The sequence below is a fragment of the Salvelinus namaycush genome, unplaced genomic scaffold (assembly GCF_016432855.1).
Source record: "Salvelinus namaycush isolate Seneca unplaced genomic scaffold, SaNama_1.0 Scaffold2217, whole genome shotgun sequence".
Lineage (NCBI taxonomy): Eukaryota > Metazoa > Chordata > Actinopteri > Salmoniformes > Salmonidae > Salvelinus > Salvelinus namaycush.
In genome coordinates this window covers 1-18408 of record NW_024059028.1, presented here as the reverse complement: position 1 = coordinate 18408, position 18408 = coordinate 1, and the positions used below count along the sequence as shown (strand labels likewise).

Genomic DNA, 18408 nt, shown 5'->3' with positions numbered 1-18408 from the left:
GCCTGCTACCGACCCCCCTCAACTCCCAGCTGTGCCCTGGACACCATCTGTGAATTGATCGCCCCCCATCTAGCTTCAGAGTTTGTTCTGTTAGGTGACCTAAACTGGGATATGCTTAACACCCCGGCAGTCCTACAATCTAAGCTAGATGCCCTCAATCTCACACAAATCATCAAGGAACCCACCAGGTACAACCCTAAATCCGTAAACATGGGCACCCTAATAGACATTATCCTGACCAACTTGCCCTCCAAATACACCTCTGCTGTCTTCAATCAGGATCTCAGCGATCACTGCCTCATTGCCTGTATCCGCTATGGGTCCGCGGTCAAACGACCACCCCTCATCACTGTCAAACGCTCCCTAAAACACTTCTGCGAGCAGGCCTTTCTAATCGACCTGGCCCGGGTATCCTGGAAGGATATTGACCTCATCCCGTCAGTTGAGGATGCCTGGTCATTCTTTAAAAGTTACTTCCTCACCATATTAGACAAGCATGCTCCGTTCAAAAAATGCAGAACTAAGAACAGATATAGCCCTTGGTTCACTCCAGACCTGACTGCCCTCGACCAGCACAAAAACATCCTGTGGCGAACTGCAATAGCATCGAAGAGTCCCCACGATATGCAACTGTTCAGGGAAGTCAGGAACCAATACACGCAGTCAGTCAGGAAAGCAAAGGCCAGGTTTTTCAAGCAGAAATTTGCATCCTGTAGCTCTAACTCCAAAAAGTTCTGGGACACTGTAAAGTCCATGGAGAACAAGAGCACCTCCTCCCAGCTGCCCACTGCACTGAGGCTAGATAACACGGTCACCACCGATAAATCCGTGATAATCGAAAACTTCAACAAGCATTTCTCAACGGCTGGCCATGCCTTCCTCCTGGCTACTCCAACCTTGGCCAACAGCTCCGCCCCCCCCGCTGCTACTCGCCCAAGCCTCCCCAGCTTCTCCTTTACCCAAATCCAGATAGCAGATGTTCTGAAAGAGCTGCAAAACCTGGACCCATACAAATCAGCTGGGCTTGACAATCTGGACCCTCTATTTCTGAAACTGTCCGCCGCCATTGTCGCACCCCGTATTACCAGCCTGTTCAACCTCTCCTTCGTATCATCTGAGATCCCCAAGGATTGGAAAGCTGCCGCGGTCATCCCCCTCTTCAAAGGGGGAGACACCCTGGACCCAAACTGTTACAGACCTATATCCATCCTGCCCTGCCTATCTAAGGTCTTCGAAAGCCAAGTCAACAAACAGATCACTGACCATCTCGAATCGCACCGTACCTTCTCCGCTGTGCAATCTGGTTTCCGAGCCGGTCACGGGTGCACCTCAGCCACGCTCAAGGTACTAAACGATATCATAACCGCCATCGATAAAAGACAGTACTGTGCAGCCGTCTTCATCGACCTGGCCAAGGCTTATTCTTATCGGCAGACTCAGTAGCCTTGGTTTTTCTAATGACTGCCTTGTCTGGTTCACCAACTACTTTGCAGACAGAGTTCAGTGTGTCAAATCGGAGGGCATGTTGTCCGGTCCTCTGGCAGTCTCTATGGGGGTACCACAGGGTTCAATTCTCGGGCCGACTCTTTTCTCTGTATATATCAATGATGTTGCTCTTGCTGCGGGCGATTCCCTGATCCACCTCTACGCAGACGACACCATTCTGTATACTTCTGGCCCTTCCTTGGACACTGTGCTATCTAACCTCCAAACGAGCTTCAATGCCATACAACACTCCTTCCGTGGCCTCCAACTGCTCTTAAACGCTAGTAAAACCAAATGCATGCTTTTCAACCGTTCGCTGCCTGCACCCGCACGCCCGACTAGCATCACCACCCTGGACGGTTCCGACCTAGAATATGTGGACATCTATAAGTACCTAGGTGTCTGGCTAGACTGCAAACTCTCCTTCCAGACTCATATCAAACATCTCTAATCCAAAATCAAATCTAGAGTCGGCTTTCTATTTCGCAACAAAGCCTCCTTCACTCACGCCGCCAAACTTACCCTAGTAAAACTGACTATCCTACCGATCCTCGACTTCGGCGATGTCATCTACAAAATAGCTTCCAATACTCTACTCAGCAAACTGGATGCAGTTTATCACAGTGCCATCCGTTTTGTTACTAAAGCACCTTATACCACCCACCACTGCGACCTGTATGCTCTAGTCGGCTGGCCCTCGCTACATGTTCGTCGTCAGACCCACTGGCTCCAGGTCATCTACAAGGCTATGCTAGGTAAAGTGCCGCCTTATCTCAGTTCACTGGTCACGATGGCAACACCCACCCGTAGCACGCGCTCCAGCAGGTGTATCTCACTGATCATCCCTAAAGCCAAAACCTCATTTGGCCGCCTTTCCTTCCAGTTCTCTGCTGCCTGCGACTGGAACGAATTGCAAAAATCTCTGAAGTTGGAGACTTTTATCTCCCTCAACAACTTTAAACATCTGCTATCTGAGCAGCTAACCGATCGCTGCAGCTGTACATAGTCCATCGGTATATAGCCCACCCAATTTACCTACCTCATCCCCATACTGTTTTTATTTATTTACTTTTCTGCTCTTTTGCACACCAGTATCTCTACTTGCACATGATCATCTGATGATTTATCACTCCAGTGTTAATCTGCTAAATTGTAATTATTCGCTCCTATGGCCTATTTATTGCCTACCTCATGCCTTTTGCACACATTGTATATAGATGCTCTTTTTTTTCCTACTATGTTATTGACTTGTTTATTGTTTACTCCATGTGTAACTCTGTGTTGTTGTCTGTTCACACTGCTATGCTTTATCTTGGCCAGGTCGCAGTTGCAAATGAGAACTTGTTCTCAACTAGCCTACCTGGTTAAATAAAGGTGAAATAAAAAATAAATAAAAATAAAAATAGTGAAGACATCAAGACTATGAAATAACACATATGGAATCATGTAGTTCCCAAAAAGTGTTAAACAAATCTAAATTATTTTAGATTTGAGATTCTTCAAAGTAGCCACCCTTTGCCTTCATGACAGCTTTGCACACTCTTGGCATTCTCTCAACCAGCTTCACCTGGAATGATTTTCCAACAGTCTTGAAGGAGTTCCCACATGTGCTGAGCACTTATTGTCTGCTTTTCCTTCACTCTGCGGTCCAACTCATCCCAAACCATTTCAATTGGGTTGAAGTCAGGTGATTGGGGAGGCCACTTACATCACTCTCCTTCTTGGTAAAATAGCCCTTACACAGCCTGGAGGTGTGTTGGGTCATTGTCCTGTTGAAAAACAAATGATAGTCCCACTAAGCGCAAACCAGATGGGATGGGATGATGCAGAATGCTGAGATAGCCATGCTGGTTAAGTATACCTTGAATTCTAAATAAATCACAGACAGTGTCACCAGCAAATCACCCCCACACCATTACACCTCCTCCTCCATGCTTCACAGTGGAAACCACACATGCGGAGATCATCCAGTCACCTACCCTGCATCTCACAAAGACACGGTGGTTGGAACCAAAAATCTCACATTTGGACTCATCAGACCAAAGGGCAGATTTCCACCGGTCTAATGTCCATTGCTCGTGTTTCTTGGCCCAAGCAAGTCTCTTCTTATTATTGGTGTCCTTTAGTAGTGGTTTATTTGCAGCAATTCGACCATGAAGGCCTGATTCATGCAGTCTCCTCTGAACAGCTGATGTTGAGATGTGTCTGTTACTTGAACTCTGTGAAGCATTTATTTGGGCTGCAATTTCTGAGGCTGGTAACTCTAATGAACGTAATTAAATTGAACTAATGAACTTATCCTCTGCAGCAGAGGTAACTCTGTGTCTTCCTTTCCTGTAACGGTCCTCATGAGAGACAGTTTCATCAGCGCTTGGTTTTTGCGACTGCACTTGAAGAAACTTTCAAAGTTCTTGAAATCGGCCTGGACGATAAACCTTTGAGAGATATATATATTATCCAGTGGTGTAAAGTACTACTTAAGTCGTTTTTTGGGGTATCTGTACTTTACTTGACTATTTATATTTTTGACAACTTTTACTTCACTACTTCCTAAAGAAAATAATGTACTTTTTACTCCATACATTTTCACTGACACCCAAAAGTTCTCGTTACATTTTGAATGCTTAGCAGGAAAGGAAAATGATCCAATTCACTTATCAATTGAACATCCATGGTTATCTCCAATGGCGCTGATCTGGCAGAATCACTAAACACAAAAGCTTCTTATGTATTATTTCTGAGTGTTGGAGTGTCCCCCTGGCTATCCGTAAATTAAAAAAACACAAACATTGTGTCGTCTGGTATGCTTAATAGAAGGAATTTGAAATTATTTATACTTTTACTTTTGATACTTAAGTATATTTAAAATCAAATACTTTTACTCAAGTAGAATTTCACTTTTACTTTAGTAATTTTCTATTAAGGTTTCTTTACTTTTACTCAAGTATGACAGTTGGGTACTTTTTCCACCACTGATATTATCCATGTCCTTGTTTTAGAAACATAGAATATTCCAGTTTCTTCAGGTCCCGTTGAGAAGGATAGTCTCGTACGGAGTTCATCCAGTTTGTTCTCCAGTGACTGTACGTTCACCAACAAAAAAAAGAAGGCAAAACCGGTGTATTTGTTCGTCGACGTAATCTCGTTAGGAGGCCGCCTCTCCTGCCTCTTTTTTCCTCTTAGGTTGGAGTAGGGCCTGGTTGACATCCAGAGCTGCTGACTAGTTCAACCAAATCGCGGTTAGTGGTTTTCTGATGTCCAAAAGCTGTTATTGTTAATAGGAAATGATGGTGGAGATGATGATGATGATGTACAAAACAAAGTTAAGATCAACGTAAAAAAACCACTAAAATAGAAGAATTGTTCAGGAGGCTGTAAAACGGACACTGTAGTGTCATCTTCTTCTAGATGATTCTGAGTGGGCATGTAAAGTATATATGTACAAACTTTTTCTGAGATACATACTTTTTAATTTCCCGAACCCACTTCCTTGTTTATCCCATTACTTGCACTGGTCGCTCTTTGAAATCCACAAAGAGTTGGACGTTCTAGAAGATGGTGATGGACTGAGAGATCAGCCAATAAAAAACATCTGTTTTCGCCTGCCATAGACTGCCATTCAAGTCCTGTTCTGAAGGGCTCTGAAACCAGACGTTTTAACAGAGAGAGAGACAGCAGAGGTGTGTTCAGTTGAACGTTTCCTACTCTGTTGAATGGTTTGTACCGAACAACACGTTTCCACAGAACGTTCCTGTACAACACAACCACTCCACGTTTTTTCAAGTGGTCGTTCAGTAAAGCACCATTTACGTTCAATTGAACAGTCCAGTATGTAAAAACATACTGAATGCAGCCCTTAAAAACTTATTTGGGCTCAAATCCCGTTAACGGGATCGATTTGACAACATCCGGTGAAATGGCAGAGCGCCAAATTCCCCAAAAATTATTACAAATATTTAACTTTCATACATTCACAAGTGCAATACACCAAATTAAAGCTGAACTTGTTAATCTAGCCACTGTGTCAGATTTCAAAAAGGCTTTACGGCGAAAGCAAACCATGCGATAATCTGAGGACAGCGCCCAGCATACCAACACATGAAAATCCGATTTCAACTCACCAGGCGCGACACAAAAGTCAGAAATAACTATTTAATTCATGCCTTCCCTTTGAAGAACTTCTGTTGGCACTCCAATATGTCCCATAAACATCACAAATGGTCCTTTTTGTTCGATTAATTCCATCGTTATATATCCAAAATGTCCATTTATTTGGCTCGTTTTATTAAAAAAACACAGGTTCCAACTTGCGCAACATGACTACAAAATATCTTATAAGTTACCTGTAATCTTGATCCAAACATTTCAAACAACTTTCCTAATACAACTTTAGGTATTTTTTTACGTAAATACTCAATAAAATTTAAGACGGGATAAACTGTGTTCAATACCGGAGGAAAACAAAGAAAGCACGTTCCAGGTCGCGCATCAAAACATTAGAGTGCACTCGGCTGGACCCTCGTTCTGAACTGCCGTACTTCTTCATTTCTCTAAAGAAAAACATCAACCAATTTCTAAAGACTGTTGACATCTAGTGGAAGCTACAGGAACTGCAGGCATATTTCTATTAAAACGGGCTTACCATAGAAAACCTATGGAAAACAGATTGACTACAACTACAAAAAATTCCCTGGATGGATTGTGCTCTGGGTTTCGCCTGCCAAATCAGTTCTGTTATACCCACGGACATTATTCAAACAGTTTTAGAAACTTCAGAGTGTTTTCTATCCAAATCTACCAATTATATGTATATCCTAGCTTCTGGGCCTGAGTGGCAGGCAGTTTACTTTGGGCACACTTTTCATCCGGACGTGAAAATACCGCCCCCAAGCCTAGAAAAGCTAATAACAACATTTAGGGCTCCTTTACTTGAATCTACAGGAGTCCCCCTCGTAAAGTTGATGACTGCTATGGACCATCATGTAGTATTAAACTACTTGTTATCTCTCTCCTCTCCTCCAGATGTTGGATATGTTCTTCTTCATGTTCCTGCTGAGTATCTGGGTCGTAGCATACGGCGTTGCTAAGCAGGGCATCCTCATCCACAACGAGGACAGACTGGACTGGATCGTCCGGGGGGTCGTCTACGAACCATACCTTATCATCTTCGGGAAAATGCCCTCTAACATCGACAGTAAGTCAACTGATCAATCAATCAAATGTATTTATAAAGCCCTTCTTACATCAGTTGATGTCATAAAGTGCTGTACAGAAACCCAGCCTAAAACCCCAAACAGCAAGCAATGCAGGTGTAGAAGCATGATCAAATGATGTGCAGATGAAAAGGAACCGTCCTCATCTATGCAGGTATGTCTTTCTATATTTTTACTATGTGCTGTTTGAGTAGCCTGGTCCAGATGTGTATGTGTTCCTGTTTGAGTAGCCTGGTCCAGATGTGTTTGCGTTCCTGTTTGAGTAGCCTGGTCCAGATGTGTTTGTGCTCCTGTTTGAGTAGCCTGGTCCAGATGTGTTTGTGTTCCTGTTTGAGTAGCCTGGTCCAGATGTGTTTGTGTTCCTGTTTGAGTAGCCTGGTCCAGATGTGTTTGTGCTCCTGTTTGAGTAGCCTGGTCCAGATGTGTTTGTGTTCCTGTTTGAGTAGCCTGGTCCAGATGTGTTTGTGTTCCTGTTTGAGTAGCCTGGTCCAGATGTGTTTGTGTTCCTGTTTGAGTAGCCTGGTCCAGATGTGTTCCTGTTTGAGTAGCCTGGTCCAGATGTGTTTGTGTTCCTGTTTGAGTAGCCTGGTCCAGATGTGTTTGTGCTCCTGTTTGAGTAGCCTGGTCCAGATGTGTTTGTGTTCCTGTTTGAGTAGCCTGGTCCAGATGTGTTTGTGTTCCTGTTTGAGTAGCCTGGTCCAGATGTGTTTGTGTTCCTGTTTGAGTAGCCTGGTCCAGATGTGTTTGTGTTCCTGTTTGAGTAGCCTGGTCCAGATGTGTTTGTGTTCCTGTTTGAGTAGCCTGGTCCAGATGTGTTTGTGTTCCTGTTTGAGTAGCCTGGTCCAGATGTGTTTGAGTAGCCTGGTCCAGATGTGTTTGTGCTCCTGTTTGAGTAGCCTGGTCCAGATGTGTTTGAGTAGCCTGGTCCAGATGTGTTTGTGCTCCTGTTTGAGTAGCCTGGTCCAGATGTGTTTGAGTAGCCTGGTCCAGATGTGTTTGTGCTCTTGCCAACTCCATTGCCAAACATGACAATTCCATAAGAAGTTGGCAGGCGTGGCGTGGCTGGATGACTCTATGGACTTAGATCTCGGCGGTTTCTCCGTGCAGCGGCACGATCGGACAAAGGAGGCCTCGGGCAAGTCAAAAGGGGGAGGGATGCCCCTCTTCATAAACAACATCTGGTGCCCTGCTTCTAGTGTGAAGGGAATCTGGAGCTTTTGCCTGTAGACCCTTTTATCTACCAAGAAAGTTATCATCCGTAATTATCACAGCTGTCTACAGTCGTGGCCAAAAGTTTTGAGAATGACACAAATATACATTTTCACAAAGTTTGCTGCTTCAGTGTCTTTAGATATTTTTGTCAGATGTTACTATGGAATACTGAAGTATAATTACAAGCATTTCATAAGTGTCAAAGGCTTTTATTTACAATTACATGAAGTTGATGCAAAGAGTCAATATTTGCAGTGTTGACCCTTATTTTTCAAGACCTCTGCAATCCGCCCTGGCATGCTGTCAACTTCTGGGCCACATCCTGACTGATGGCAGCCCATTCTTGCATAATCAATGCTTGGAGTTTGTGGGTTTTTGTTTGTCCACCCGCCTCTTGAGGATTGACCACAAGTTCTCAATGGGATTAAGGTCTGGGGAGATTCCTGGTCATGGACCCAAAATATCTATGTTTTGTTCCCCGAGCCACTTAGTTATCACTTTTGCCTTATGGCAAGGTGCTCCATCATGCTGGAAAAGGCATTGTTCATCACCAAACTGTTCCTGGATGGTTGGGAGAAGTTGCTCTCAGAGGATGTGTTGGTACCATTCTTTATTCATGGCTGTGTTCTTAGGCAAAATTGTGAGTGAGCCCACTCCCTTGGCTGAGATGCAACCCCACACATGAATGGCCTCAGGATGCTTTACTGTTGGCATGACACAGGACTGATGGTAGCGCTCACCTTGTCTTCTCCGGACAAACTTTTTTCCGGATGCCCCAAACAATCGGAAAGGGGATTCATCAGAGAAAATTACTTTACCCCAGTCCTCAGCAGTCCAATCCTTGTACCTTTTGCAGAATATCAGTCTGTCCCTGATGTTTTTCCTGGAGAGAAGTGTCTTCTTTGCTGCCCTTCTTGACACCAGGCCATCCTCCAAAAGTCTTCGCCTCACTGTGCGTGCAGATGCACTCACACCTGCCTGCTGCCATTCCTGAGCAAGCTCTGTACTGGCGGTGCCCCGATCCCGCAGCTGAATCAACTTTAGGAGACGGTCCTGGCGCTTGCTGGACTTTCTTGGGCGCCCTGAAGCCTTCTTCACAACAATTGAACCGCTCTCCTTGAAGTTCTTGATGATCCGATAAATGGTTGATTTAAGTGCAATCTTACTGGCAGCAATATCCTTGCCTGTGAAGCCCTTTTTGTGCAAAGCAATGATGACGGCACAATGATGACGGCACAATGATGACGGCACGTGTTTCCTTGCAGGTAACCATGGTTGACAGAGGAAGAACAATGATTCCAAGCACCATCCTCCGTTTGAAGCTTCCAATCTGTTATTCGAACTCAATCAGCATGACAGATTGATCTCCAGCCTTGTCCTCGTCAACACTCATACCTGTGTTAACGAGAGAATCACTGACATGATGTCAGCTGGTCCTTTTGTGGCAGGGCTGAAATGCAGTGGAAATGTTTTGGGGGGATTCAGTTCATTTGCATGGCAAAGAGGGACTTGCAATTAATTTTAATTAATCTGATCACTCGTCATAATATTCTGGAGTATATGCAAATTGCCATCACACAAGCTGAGGCAGTGAAAATTAATATTTGTGTCATTCTCAAAACCTTTGGCCACGACTGTACATCTCGCCACAAGCCAACACCACTTTGGCACTCAACAAACTGTATGGGGCCATAAACAAACAAGAAACCTCTCACCCAGAGGGTGGGCGGAGATTTAAAACCATTCTACTCATTTTTACTAACATCTCCTGCAACACTAGACCACTTTTATTCTACCCACAGAATTGCATACAAAGCTTTCCCTCCTCCCTTCGGCAAACCTGACCATGATTCCGTTCTCCTGCTTCCTGTTTACAAAGCTCAAACAGGAGGTATCAGTGAATCCGATGAAGCAAACGCGAGTTTACAAGACTGTTTTGCTAGCACAGACTGGGATATGTTCCGGGATTCTTCCTATAGCATTGAGGTGTTTATTGTGAATAAGAATAGAATATGTTTCTGAACACTTCTACATTAATGTGAACGCTACCATGATTATCCTCCACAGGATAGGTGTTCCCCCTGTGGGAAGTTCGAGCTAACGTAGGCTAATGTGTACCAGGCTACTCAAGTAACAAGAACATTTCCCAGGACATAGACATATCTGAAATGGGCAGAAAGCTTAAATTCTTGTTAATCTAACTGCACTGTCCAATTTACAGTATCTATTGCAGTGAAATAATACCATGCTATTGTTTGAGGAGAGTGCACAGTTATGAACTTGAAAAGTTATTAATAAACCAATTAGGCACATTTGGGCAGTCTTGATACAACATTTTTAACAGAAATTGAGTCTAAAACTTTGGACATACACTGCTTCCATCTAGTGGCCAAAATATAAATTGCGCCTCACTTGGAATAATACATTGTGACCTTTCTCTTGCCTTTCAAAGATGATGAAACAAACACATGTTTTTTGGTTTGTATTATCTTTTACCAAATCTAGTTGGTTATATTCTCCTACATTCATTTCACATTTCCACAAACTTCAAAGTGTTTCCTTTCAAATGGTATCAAGAAAATGCATATCCTTGCTTCAGGTCCTGAGCTACAGGCAGTTAGATTTGGGTAGATTTGGGTATGTCAAAAATGCTAACCTCCCCTGTTATTGTAATGGTGAGAGGTTAGCATGTCTTGGGGGTGTGATATAAAATGCTAACTTCCCCTGTTATTGTAATGGTGAGAGGTTAGCATGTCTTGGGGGTATGATATAAAATGCTAACTTCCCCTGTTATTGTAATGGTGAGAGGTTAGCATGTCTTGGGGGTATGATATAAAATGCTAACTTCCCCTTTTATTGTAATGGTGAGAGGTTAGCATGTCTTGGGGGTATGATATAAAATGCTAACTTCCCCTGTTATTGTAATGGTGAGAGGTTAGCATGTCTTGGGGGTATGATATAAAATGCTAACTTCCCCTGTTATTGTAATGGTGAGAGGTTAGCATGTCTTGGGGGTATGATATAAAATGCTAACCTCCCCTGTTATTGTAATGGTGAGAGGTTAGCATATCTTGGGGGTATGATATAAAATGCTAACCTCCCCTGTTATTGTAATGGTGAGAGGTTAGCATGTCTTGGGGTATGATATAAAATGCTAACCTCCCCTGTTATTGTAATCGTGAGAGTTTAGCATGCCTTCGGGGTATGATATTTGTGTGTCTGTAACTTTCTGGTGACAAATAAAAGTTGATTTGATTTGATGAGAGACGAAACAGACTGGCACACTTGATGTAATTGATCCCTGTTGGGTCCTCTATCTGCTTCAGATGCCCTGTTTGACATAAAGGCCTGCAGTGTAAATGGTACAGAGCCTCAAAAGCCTAAATGCCCTATTCTTAACGAGGACAAGATGCCTGCGTTCCCTGAGTGGCTGACCATAATCCTACTGTGTGTCTACCTGCTGTTTGCCAACATACTGCTGCTCAACCTGCTCATAGCAATCTTCAAGTAGGTTCCAATCATCAATCTATCAATGAAACGATCAATCAATCCATCCATGCACTCATCCATCCAACCATCCAACCATCCATCCAACCATCCATCCAACCATTCATCCATCCATCCATCCATCCAACCATTCATCCATCCATCCAACCATCCATCCATCCATCCATCCATCCATCCATCCATTCATCCATCCATCCTTTCATCCATCCATCCTTTCATTCATCCATCCTTTCATTCATCCATCCATCCAACCATCTATCCAAACATCCATTCATCCATCCAACCATCCATCCAACCATCCAAACATCCATCAATCGATCCAACCATCCATCCATCATCCATCCAACCATTAATCCATCCATCCATCCATCCATCCATCCATCCATCCATCCATCCATCCATCCATCCATCCATCCATCCATCCATCCATCCTTTCATTCATCAATCTCTGCACTTTCTATCATCTGCACTGTTGTCCGTGTTTCACTCTTCTCCCTCTTCCTCTTCCTCTCCACCCTCCAGCTATACTTTCCAGGAGGTTCAGGATAACACAGACACCATCTGGAAATTCCAGCGGTATGAACTGATCAAGGAGTACCACAGCCGACCAGCTGCCCCCCCTCCACTCATCCTTCTCTCCCACATCTTCCTCTTCATCAGACGCAGAGTGCTGCAGAGACCCCCCAATAGTTACAGAGCCTTCAGTGAGTCCTGAAATATATAAAACACAAATGAGGCCTAGTCTTGGACTAAAAGTCACTTTCAATGTAGATTCTCAATTGAACATACTTTTTAGTGCAAGACAAGGCTTCGTCTGTGTCCAGGAAACCTGCCTTTAAACTGTTAACCTGGTTAGCTCTTTCTTCTGTCCTAAATATATTATACAGTGTATTCTACTTCATACGGTCTCTCCTCTCTCTCCTCTATCTCCTCTCCACTCTCCTCCTCTCTCCTCTTCACTCTCCTCATCTCTTCACACCTCCTCTCCCCTTCACTCTCCTCCTCTCCACTCTCCTCCTCTTCATCCTCCTCTCCTCTTCACATGCCTCCTCTCCTCTTCCATCTTCTCCTCTCCACTCTCCTCCTCTCCTCTCCTTTCTACTCCTCTCCACTATCCTCCTCTCCACTCTCCTCCTCTCCACTCTTTTCTCCTCCTCTCCACTCTCCTCCTCTCTTCTCCACTCTCCTCCTCTCCACTCTTTTCTACTCCTCTCCACTCTCCTCCTCTCTTCTCCACTCTCCTCCTCTCCACTCTTTTTTACTCCTCTCCTCTCTTCTCCACTCTTCTCCTCTCTTCTCCTCTCCATTCTCCTCCTCTCTTCTCCACTCTCCTCCTCTCCACACTCTTCCTCTCCTCTCTCTTCTCCACTCTCCTCCTCTCCACTCTTTTCTACTCCTCTCCACTCTCCTCCTCTCTTCTCCACTCTTCTCCTCTCTTCTCCTCTCCATTCTCCTCCTCTCTTCTCCACTCTCCTCCTCTCCACACTCTTCCTCTCCTCTCTCCTCCTCTCTTCTCCACTCTCCTCCTCTCCACTCTTTCTCTCCTCTTCACTCTCCTCATCTCTTCACACCTCCTCTCCCCTTCACTCTCCTCCTCTCCACTCTCCTCCTCTTCATCCACCTCTCCTCTTCTTCATCCTCCTCTCCTCTTCACATGCCTCCTCTCCTCTTCCATCTTCTCCTCTCCACTCTCCTCCTCTCCTCTCCTTTCTACTCCTCTCCACTCTCCTCCTCTCTTCTCCACTCTCCTCCTCTCCACTCTTTTTTACTCCTCTCCACTCTCCTCCTCTCTTTTCCACTCTTCTCCTCTCTACTCCTCTCCACTCTCCTCCTCTCTTCTCCACTCTCCTCCTCTCCACACTCTTCCTCTCCTCTCTCTTCTCCACTCCTCCTCTCCACTCTCTTCCTCTCCTCTCTCCTCTCAACTCTCCTCCACTCCTCTCCACTCTCTTCCTCTCTTCTTCACTCTCCTCCTCTCCACACTTTCCCTCTCCTCTCTTCTCCACTCTCTTCCTCTCCTCTCTCCTCTCGCCTCTGCTGCTCTCCACTCTTCTCTCTCTCCTCCTCTCCTCCACTCCTCACTCCTCCTCGCCACTCTCCACTCTCATCTCCACTCTACTCTACTCTACTCCTCTCCACTCTCCTTTCCTCCTATCCTCTCCACTCTCTTTCTCTCCACTCTCCTCCCCTCCTCTCCACTCCACACTCTTCCTCTCCTCGCTAATCATCTCCACTCTTCTCCTGTCTTCTCTCCTCCTAACCACTTTCCTCATCTCCACTCGCCTCCTCTCTTCTCCACTCTCCTCCTCTCCACACTCTTCCTCTCCTCTCTCTTCTCCACTCTCCTCCTCTCCTTTCCAGAGGAGGAGCTGCCTGAGGTGGAGGAGGAAGAGTTGTTGTCGTGGGAATCCTTAATGAAGGATAACTACCTTCTCTCCCGCAGACAGCAGCAGAGCCAGAGCATGGAGCAACGTACCACAGACACTGCTGACAAGTAACTTATTCATGTATTTTTATGAAGTGTGTTTTCTGCAATACATGACCAGCCTGGGTACTACTCTGTTCCAACTGCAGTCCAACTGGTCTTGTCTGGCCTGTTGTTGAATGCACAAACAGCCTGACACGTAGGGTTGAAATGAGGACTTCTCTGTGTGATTCAGTGTCTTCATCACCCCAGGGTTAGGATCTGTGTGATTCAGTGTCCCCCCAGGGTTAGGATCTGTGTGATTCAGTGTCTTCATCACCCCAGGGTTAGGATCTGTGTGATTCAGTGTCCCCCCAGGGTTAGGATCTGTGTGATTCAGTGTATTCGTCCCCAGGGTTAGGATCTGTGTGATTCAGTGTCGTCCCCCCAGGGTTAGGATCTGTGTGATCTGTGTGATTCAGTGTCGTCCCCCCAGGGTTAGGATCTGTGTGATTCAGTGTCGTCCCCCCAGGGTTAGGATCTGTGTGATTCAGGGTCTTCGTCCCCAGGGTTAGGATCTGTGTGATTCAGTGTCTTCGTCCCCAGAGTTAGGATCTGTGTGATTCAGTGTCGTCGTCCCCAGGGTTAGGATCTGTGTGATTCAGTGTCTTTGTCCCCAGGGTTAGGATCTGTGTGATTCAGTGTCTCCCCTTAGGGTTAGGATCTGTGTGAATCAGTGTCGTCGTCCCCAGGGTTAGGATCTGTGTGATTCAGTGTCTTCGTCCCCCCAGAGTTAGGATCTGTGTGAATCAGGGTCTTCGTCCCCAGGGTTAGGATCTGTGTGAATCAGTGTCTTCGTCCCCAGGGTTAGGATCTGTGTGGATCAGTGTCTTCGTCCCCAGGGTTAGGATCTGTGTGATTCAGTGTCCCCCCCCAGGGTTAGGATCTGTGTGGATCAGTGTCTTCGTCCCCAGGGTTAGGATCTGTGTGATTCAGTGTCTTCGTCCCCAGGGTTAGGATCTGTGTGATTCAGTGTCTTCGTCCCCAGGGTTAGGATCTGTGTGATTCAGTGTCCCCCCCCAGGGTTAGGATCTGTGTGATTCAGTGTCTTCGTCCCCAGGGTTAGGATCTGTGTGATTCAGTGTCTTCGTCCCCAGGGTTAGGATCTGTGTGATTCAGTGTCCCCCCCCAGGGTTAGGATCTGTGTGATTCAGTGTCTTCGTCCCCAGGGTTAGCAACATGGCAGAGCTGCTACAGAGGGAGGAGGCCACCGGGTCGGTTGCTTTAGTGAAGAGATTGACCAGACTGGAGGAGCAGGTATTGACCCCCACATCACTTTACCCATCACTCTGACTTACTGTGTTTATAAAGTTTAAACACATTCAGGACTTGTTATCTCTCCTCCAGGTCTCCCAGTCAGCCAGAGCTCTCCAGTGGATCATGGACACCCTGAAAGCTCAGGGTCTACACTCTAAAGAGGAGGCTCCACAGCTTGGTGAGGTCCTGATTTCTGGAGTAGAACAGTATTCCCCCTCTCACTGGACTCTGTTTCTGTAGATACAGTAAATACTGTGATAGCTTTATTTACATGTTGTCCTATGTATGATCTATCTAGCCTCACCTGGTAAGCTGAAGAGGTCTGAAAGTGAACCCAATGAACCCCATAGACAGGAGAAGTCAGAGAGAGAGAAGACGTTTTACCATGTCAACGCCCGGCGTCTGGACTACCCTGACAGTACCATCTCTCGCTTCCCTGTTGTTGAGGAGAAGGTGCCCTGGGAGGTGCCTGACTTAAATTACCTAATAGGAGAAGGTGCCCTGGGAGGTTCCTGACTAATATTATAACTCCTAGAGGAGAAGGTGCCCTGGGAGGTGCCTGACTAATATTATTATTCCTAGACGAGAAGGTGCCCTGGGAGGTGCCTGACTAATATTATAACTCCTAGAGGAGAAGGTGCCCTGGGAGGTGCCTGACTAATATTGTAACTCCTAGAGGAGAAGGTGCCCTGGGAGGTTCCTGACTAATATTATAACTCCTAGAGGAGAAGGTGCCCTGGGAGGTGCCTGATTAATATTATTTTTCCTAGAGGAGAAGGTGCCCTGGGAGGTGCCTGACTAATATTGTAACTCCTAGAGGAGAAGGTGCCCTGGGAGGTGCCTGACTAATATTGTAACTCCTAGAGGAGAAGGTGCCCTGGTAGGTTCCTGACTAATATTATAACTCCTAGAGGAGAAGGTGCCCTGGGAGGTGCTTGACTAATATTGTAACTCCTAGAGGAGAAGGTGCCCTGGGAGGTTCCTGATTAATATTATTTTTCCTGGAGGAGAAGGTGCCCTGGGAGGTGCCTGACTAATATTGTAACTCCTAGAGGAGAAGGTGCCCTGGGAGGTGCCTGACTAATATTGTAACTCCAAAAGGAGAAGGTGCCCTGGGAGGTTCCTGACTAATATTGTAACTCCTAGAGGAGAAGGTGCCCTGGGAGGTGCCTGACTAATATTATAACTCCTAGAGGAGAAGGTGCCCTGGGAGGTTCCTGACTAATATTATAACTCCTAGAGGAGAAGGTGCCCTGGGAGGTGCCTGATTAATATTATTTTTCCTAGAGGAGAAGTTGCCCTGGGAGGTGCCTGACTAATATTGTAACTCCTAGAGGAGAAGGTGCCCTGGGAGGTGCCTGACTAATATTGTAACTCCTAGAGGAGAAGGTGCCCTGGGAGGTTCCTGACTAATATTATAACTCCTAGAGGAGAAGGTGCCCTGGGAGGTGCCTGACTAATATTGTAACTCCTAGAGGAGAAGGTGCCCTGGGAGGTTCCTGATTAATATTATTTTTCCTAGAGGAGAAGGTGCCCTGGGAGGTGCCTGACTAATATTGTAACTCCTAGAGGAGAAGGTGCCCTGGGAGGTGCCTGACTAATATTGTAACTCCTAGAGGAGAAGGTGCCCTGGGAGGTTCCTGACTAATATTGTAACTCCTAGAGGAGAAGGTGCCCTGGGAGGTGCCTGACTAATATTATAACTCCTAGAGGAGAAGGTGCCCTGGGAGGTGCCTGACTAATATTATAACTCCTAGAGGAGAAGGTGCCCTAGGAGGTGCCTGACTAATATTATAACTCCTAGAGGAGAAGGTGCCCTGGGAGGTTCCTGACTAATATTATAACTCCTAGAGGAGAAGGTGCCCTGGGAGGTTCCTGACTAATATTATTACTCCTGGAGGAGAAGGTGCCCTGGAAGGTCCCTGACTAATATTATAACTCCTAGAGGAGAAGGTGCCCTGGGAGGTTCCTGACTAATATTATAACTCCTAGAGGAGAAGGTGCCCTGGGAGGTTCCTGACTAATATTATAACTCCTAGAGGAGAAGTTGCCCTGGGAGGTTCCTGACTAATATTATAACTCCTAGAGGAGAAGGTGCCCTGGGAGGTTCCTGACTAATATTATAACTCCTAGAGGAGAAGGTGCCCTGGGAGATGCCTGACTAATATTATAACTCCTAGAGGAGAAGGTGCCCTGGGAGATGCCTGACTAATATTATAACTCCTAGAGGAGAAGGTGCCCTGGGAGGTGCCTGACTAATATTATAACTCCTAGAGGAGAAGGTGCCCTGGGAGGTGCCTGATTAATATTATAACTCCTAGAGGAGAAGGTGCCCTGGGAGGTGCCTGACTAATATTATAACTCCTAGAGGAGAAGGTGCCCTGGGAGGTTCCTGACTAATATTACCTCTTAGTTATTATGTTACCTCACAGTGCACCCTGCTCCTACAGTTCACGTCTTTTGACCAGAGCACGTAGCAGTACGGCACTGGACAGGAATATGAGCCATTTCAGACACATCTGACTTACTGCAGTTGAACATCTCTAAAAGTTTCTCTTGATATTGTTATGTGTTTTATAATGGTTTCAATAAATACATATCCTCTCTTCCAGGTTGATTTCATCCTTTACAATCCTCCTGTTCTGAATGGAGACGGCCAGGAACAGATAGATGGGTGAGTTGTTTGGGCCAGGAGCAGATAGATGGGTGAGTTGTTTGGGCCAGGAGAAGATAGATGGGTGAGTTGTTTGGGCCAGGAGCAGATAGATGGGTGAGTTGTTTGGGCCAGGAGCAGATAGATGGGTGAGTTGTTTGGGCCAGGAGCAGATAGATGGGTGAGTTTTGTTTGGGCAGGAGCAGATAGATGGGTGAGTTGTTTGGGCCAGGAGAAGATAGATGGGTGAGTTGTTGGGGCCAGGAACAGGTAGATGGGTGAGTTGTTTGGGCCAGGAGCAGATAGATGGGTGAGTTGTTTGGGCCAGGAGCAGATAGATGGGTGAGTTGTTTGGGCCAGGAGCAGATAGATGGGTGAGTTGTTTGGGCCAGGAGCAGATAGATGGGTGAGTTGGTTGGGCCAGGAGCAGATAGATGGGTGAGTTGTTTGGGCCAGGAGCAGATAGATGGGTGAGTTGTTTGGGCCAGGAGCAGATAGATGGGTGAGTTGTTTGGGCCAGGAGCAGATAGATGGGTGAGTTGTTTGGGCCAGGAGCAGGTAGATGGGTGAGTTGTTGGGGCCAGGAGCAGGTAGATGGGTGAGTTGTTGGGGCCAGG

The 18408-nt window shown here is 45.9% G+C and overlaps 1 protein-coding gene across 1 annotated transcript in view; it reads left to right on the top strand.

Annotated features, from left to right (window-relative positions):
- The window catches only part of trpm2 (transient receptor potential cation channel, subfamily M, member 2), a gene marked incomplete at both ends in the record, with an annotated part of 35421 nt that extends 17609 nt beyond the window's left edge, over window positions 1-17812 (top strand). Inside the window, 8 exons of the mRNA XM_038984212.1 lie at window positions 6508-6679; window positions 11237-11417; window positions 11940-12121; window positions 13779-13911; window positions 15051-15138; window positions 15229-15316; window positions 15437-15603; window positions 17751-17812. Of these exons, the coding sequence (XP_038840140.1) occupies window positions 6508-6679; window positions 11237-11417; window positions 11940-12121; window positions 13779-13911; window positions 15051-15138; window positions 15229-15316; window positions 15437-15603; window positions 17751-17812 (1073 nt within the window). The remainder of the gene's footprint in view (window positions 1-6507; window positions 6680-11236; window positions 11418-11939; window positions 12122-13778; window positions 13912-15050; window positions 15139-15228; window positions 15317-15436; window positions 15604-17750) is intronic.
- Window positions 17813-18408: the final 596 nt, after the last annotated feature.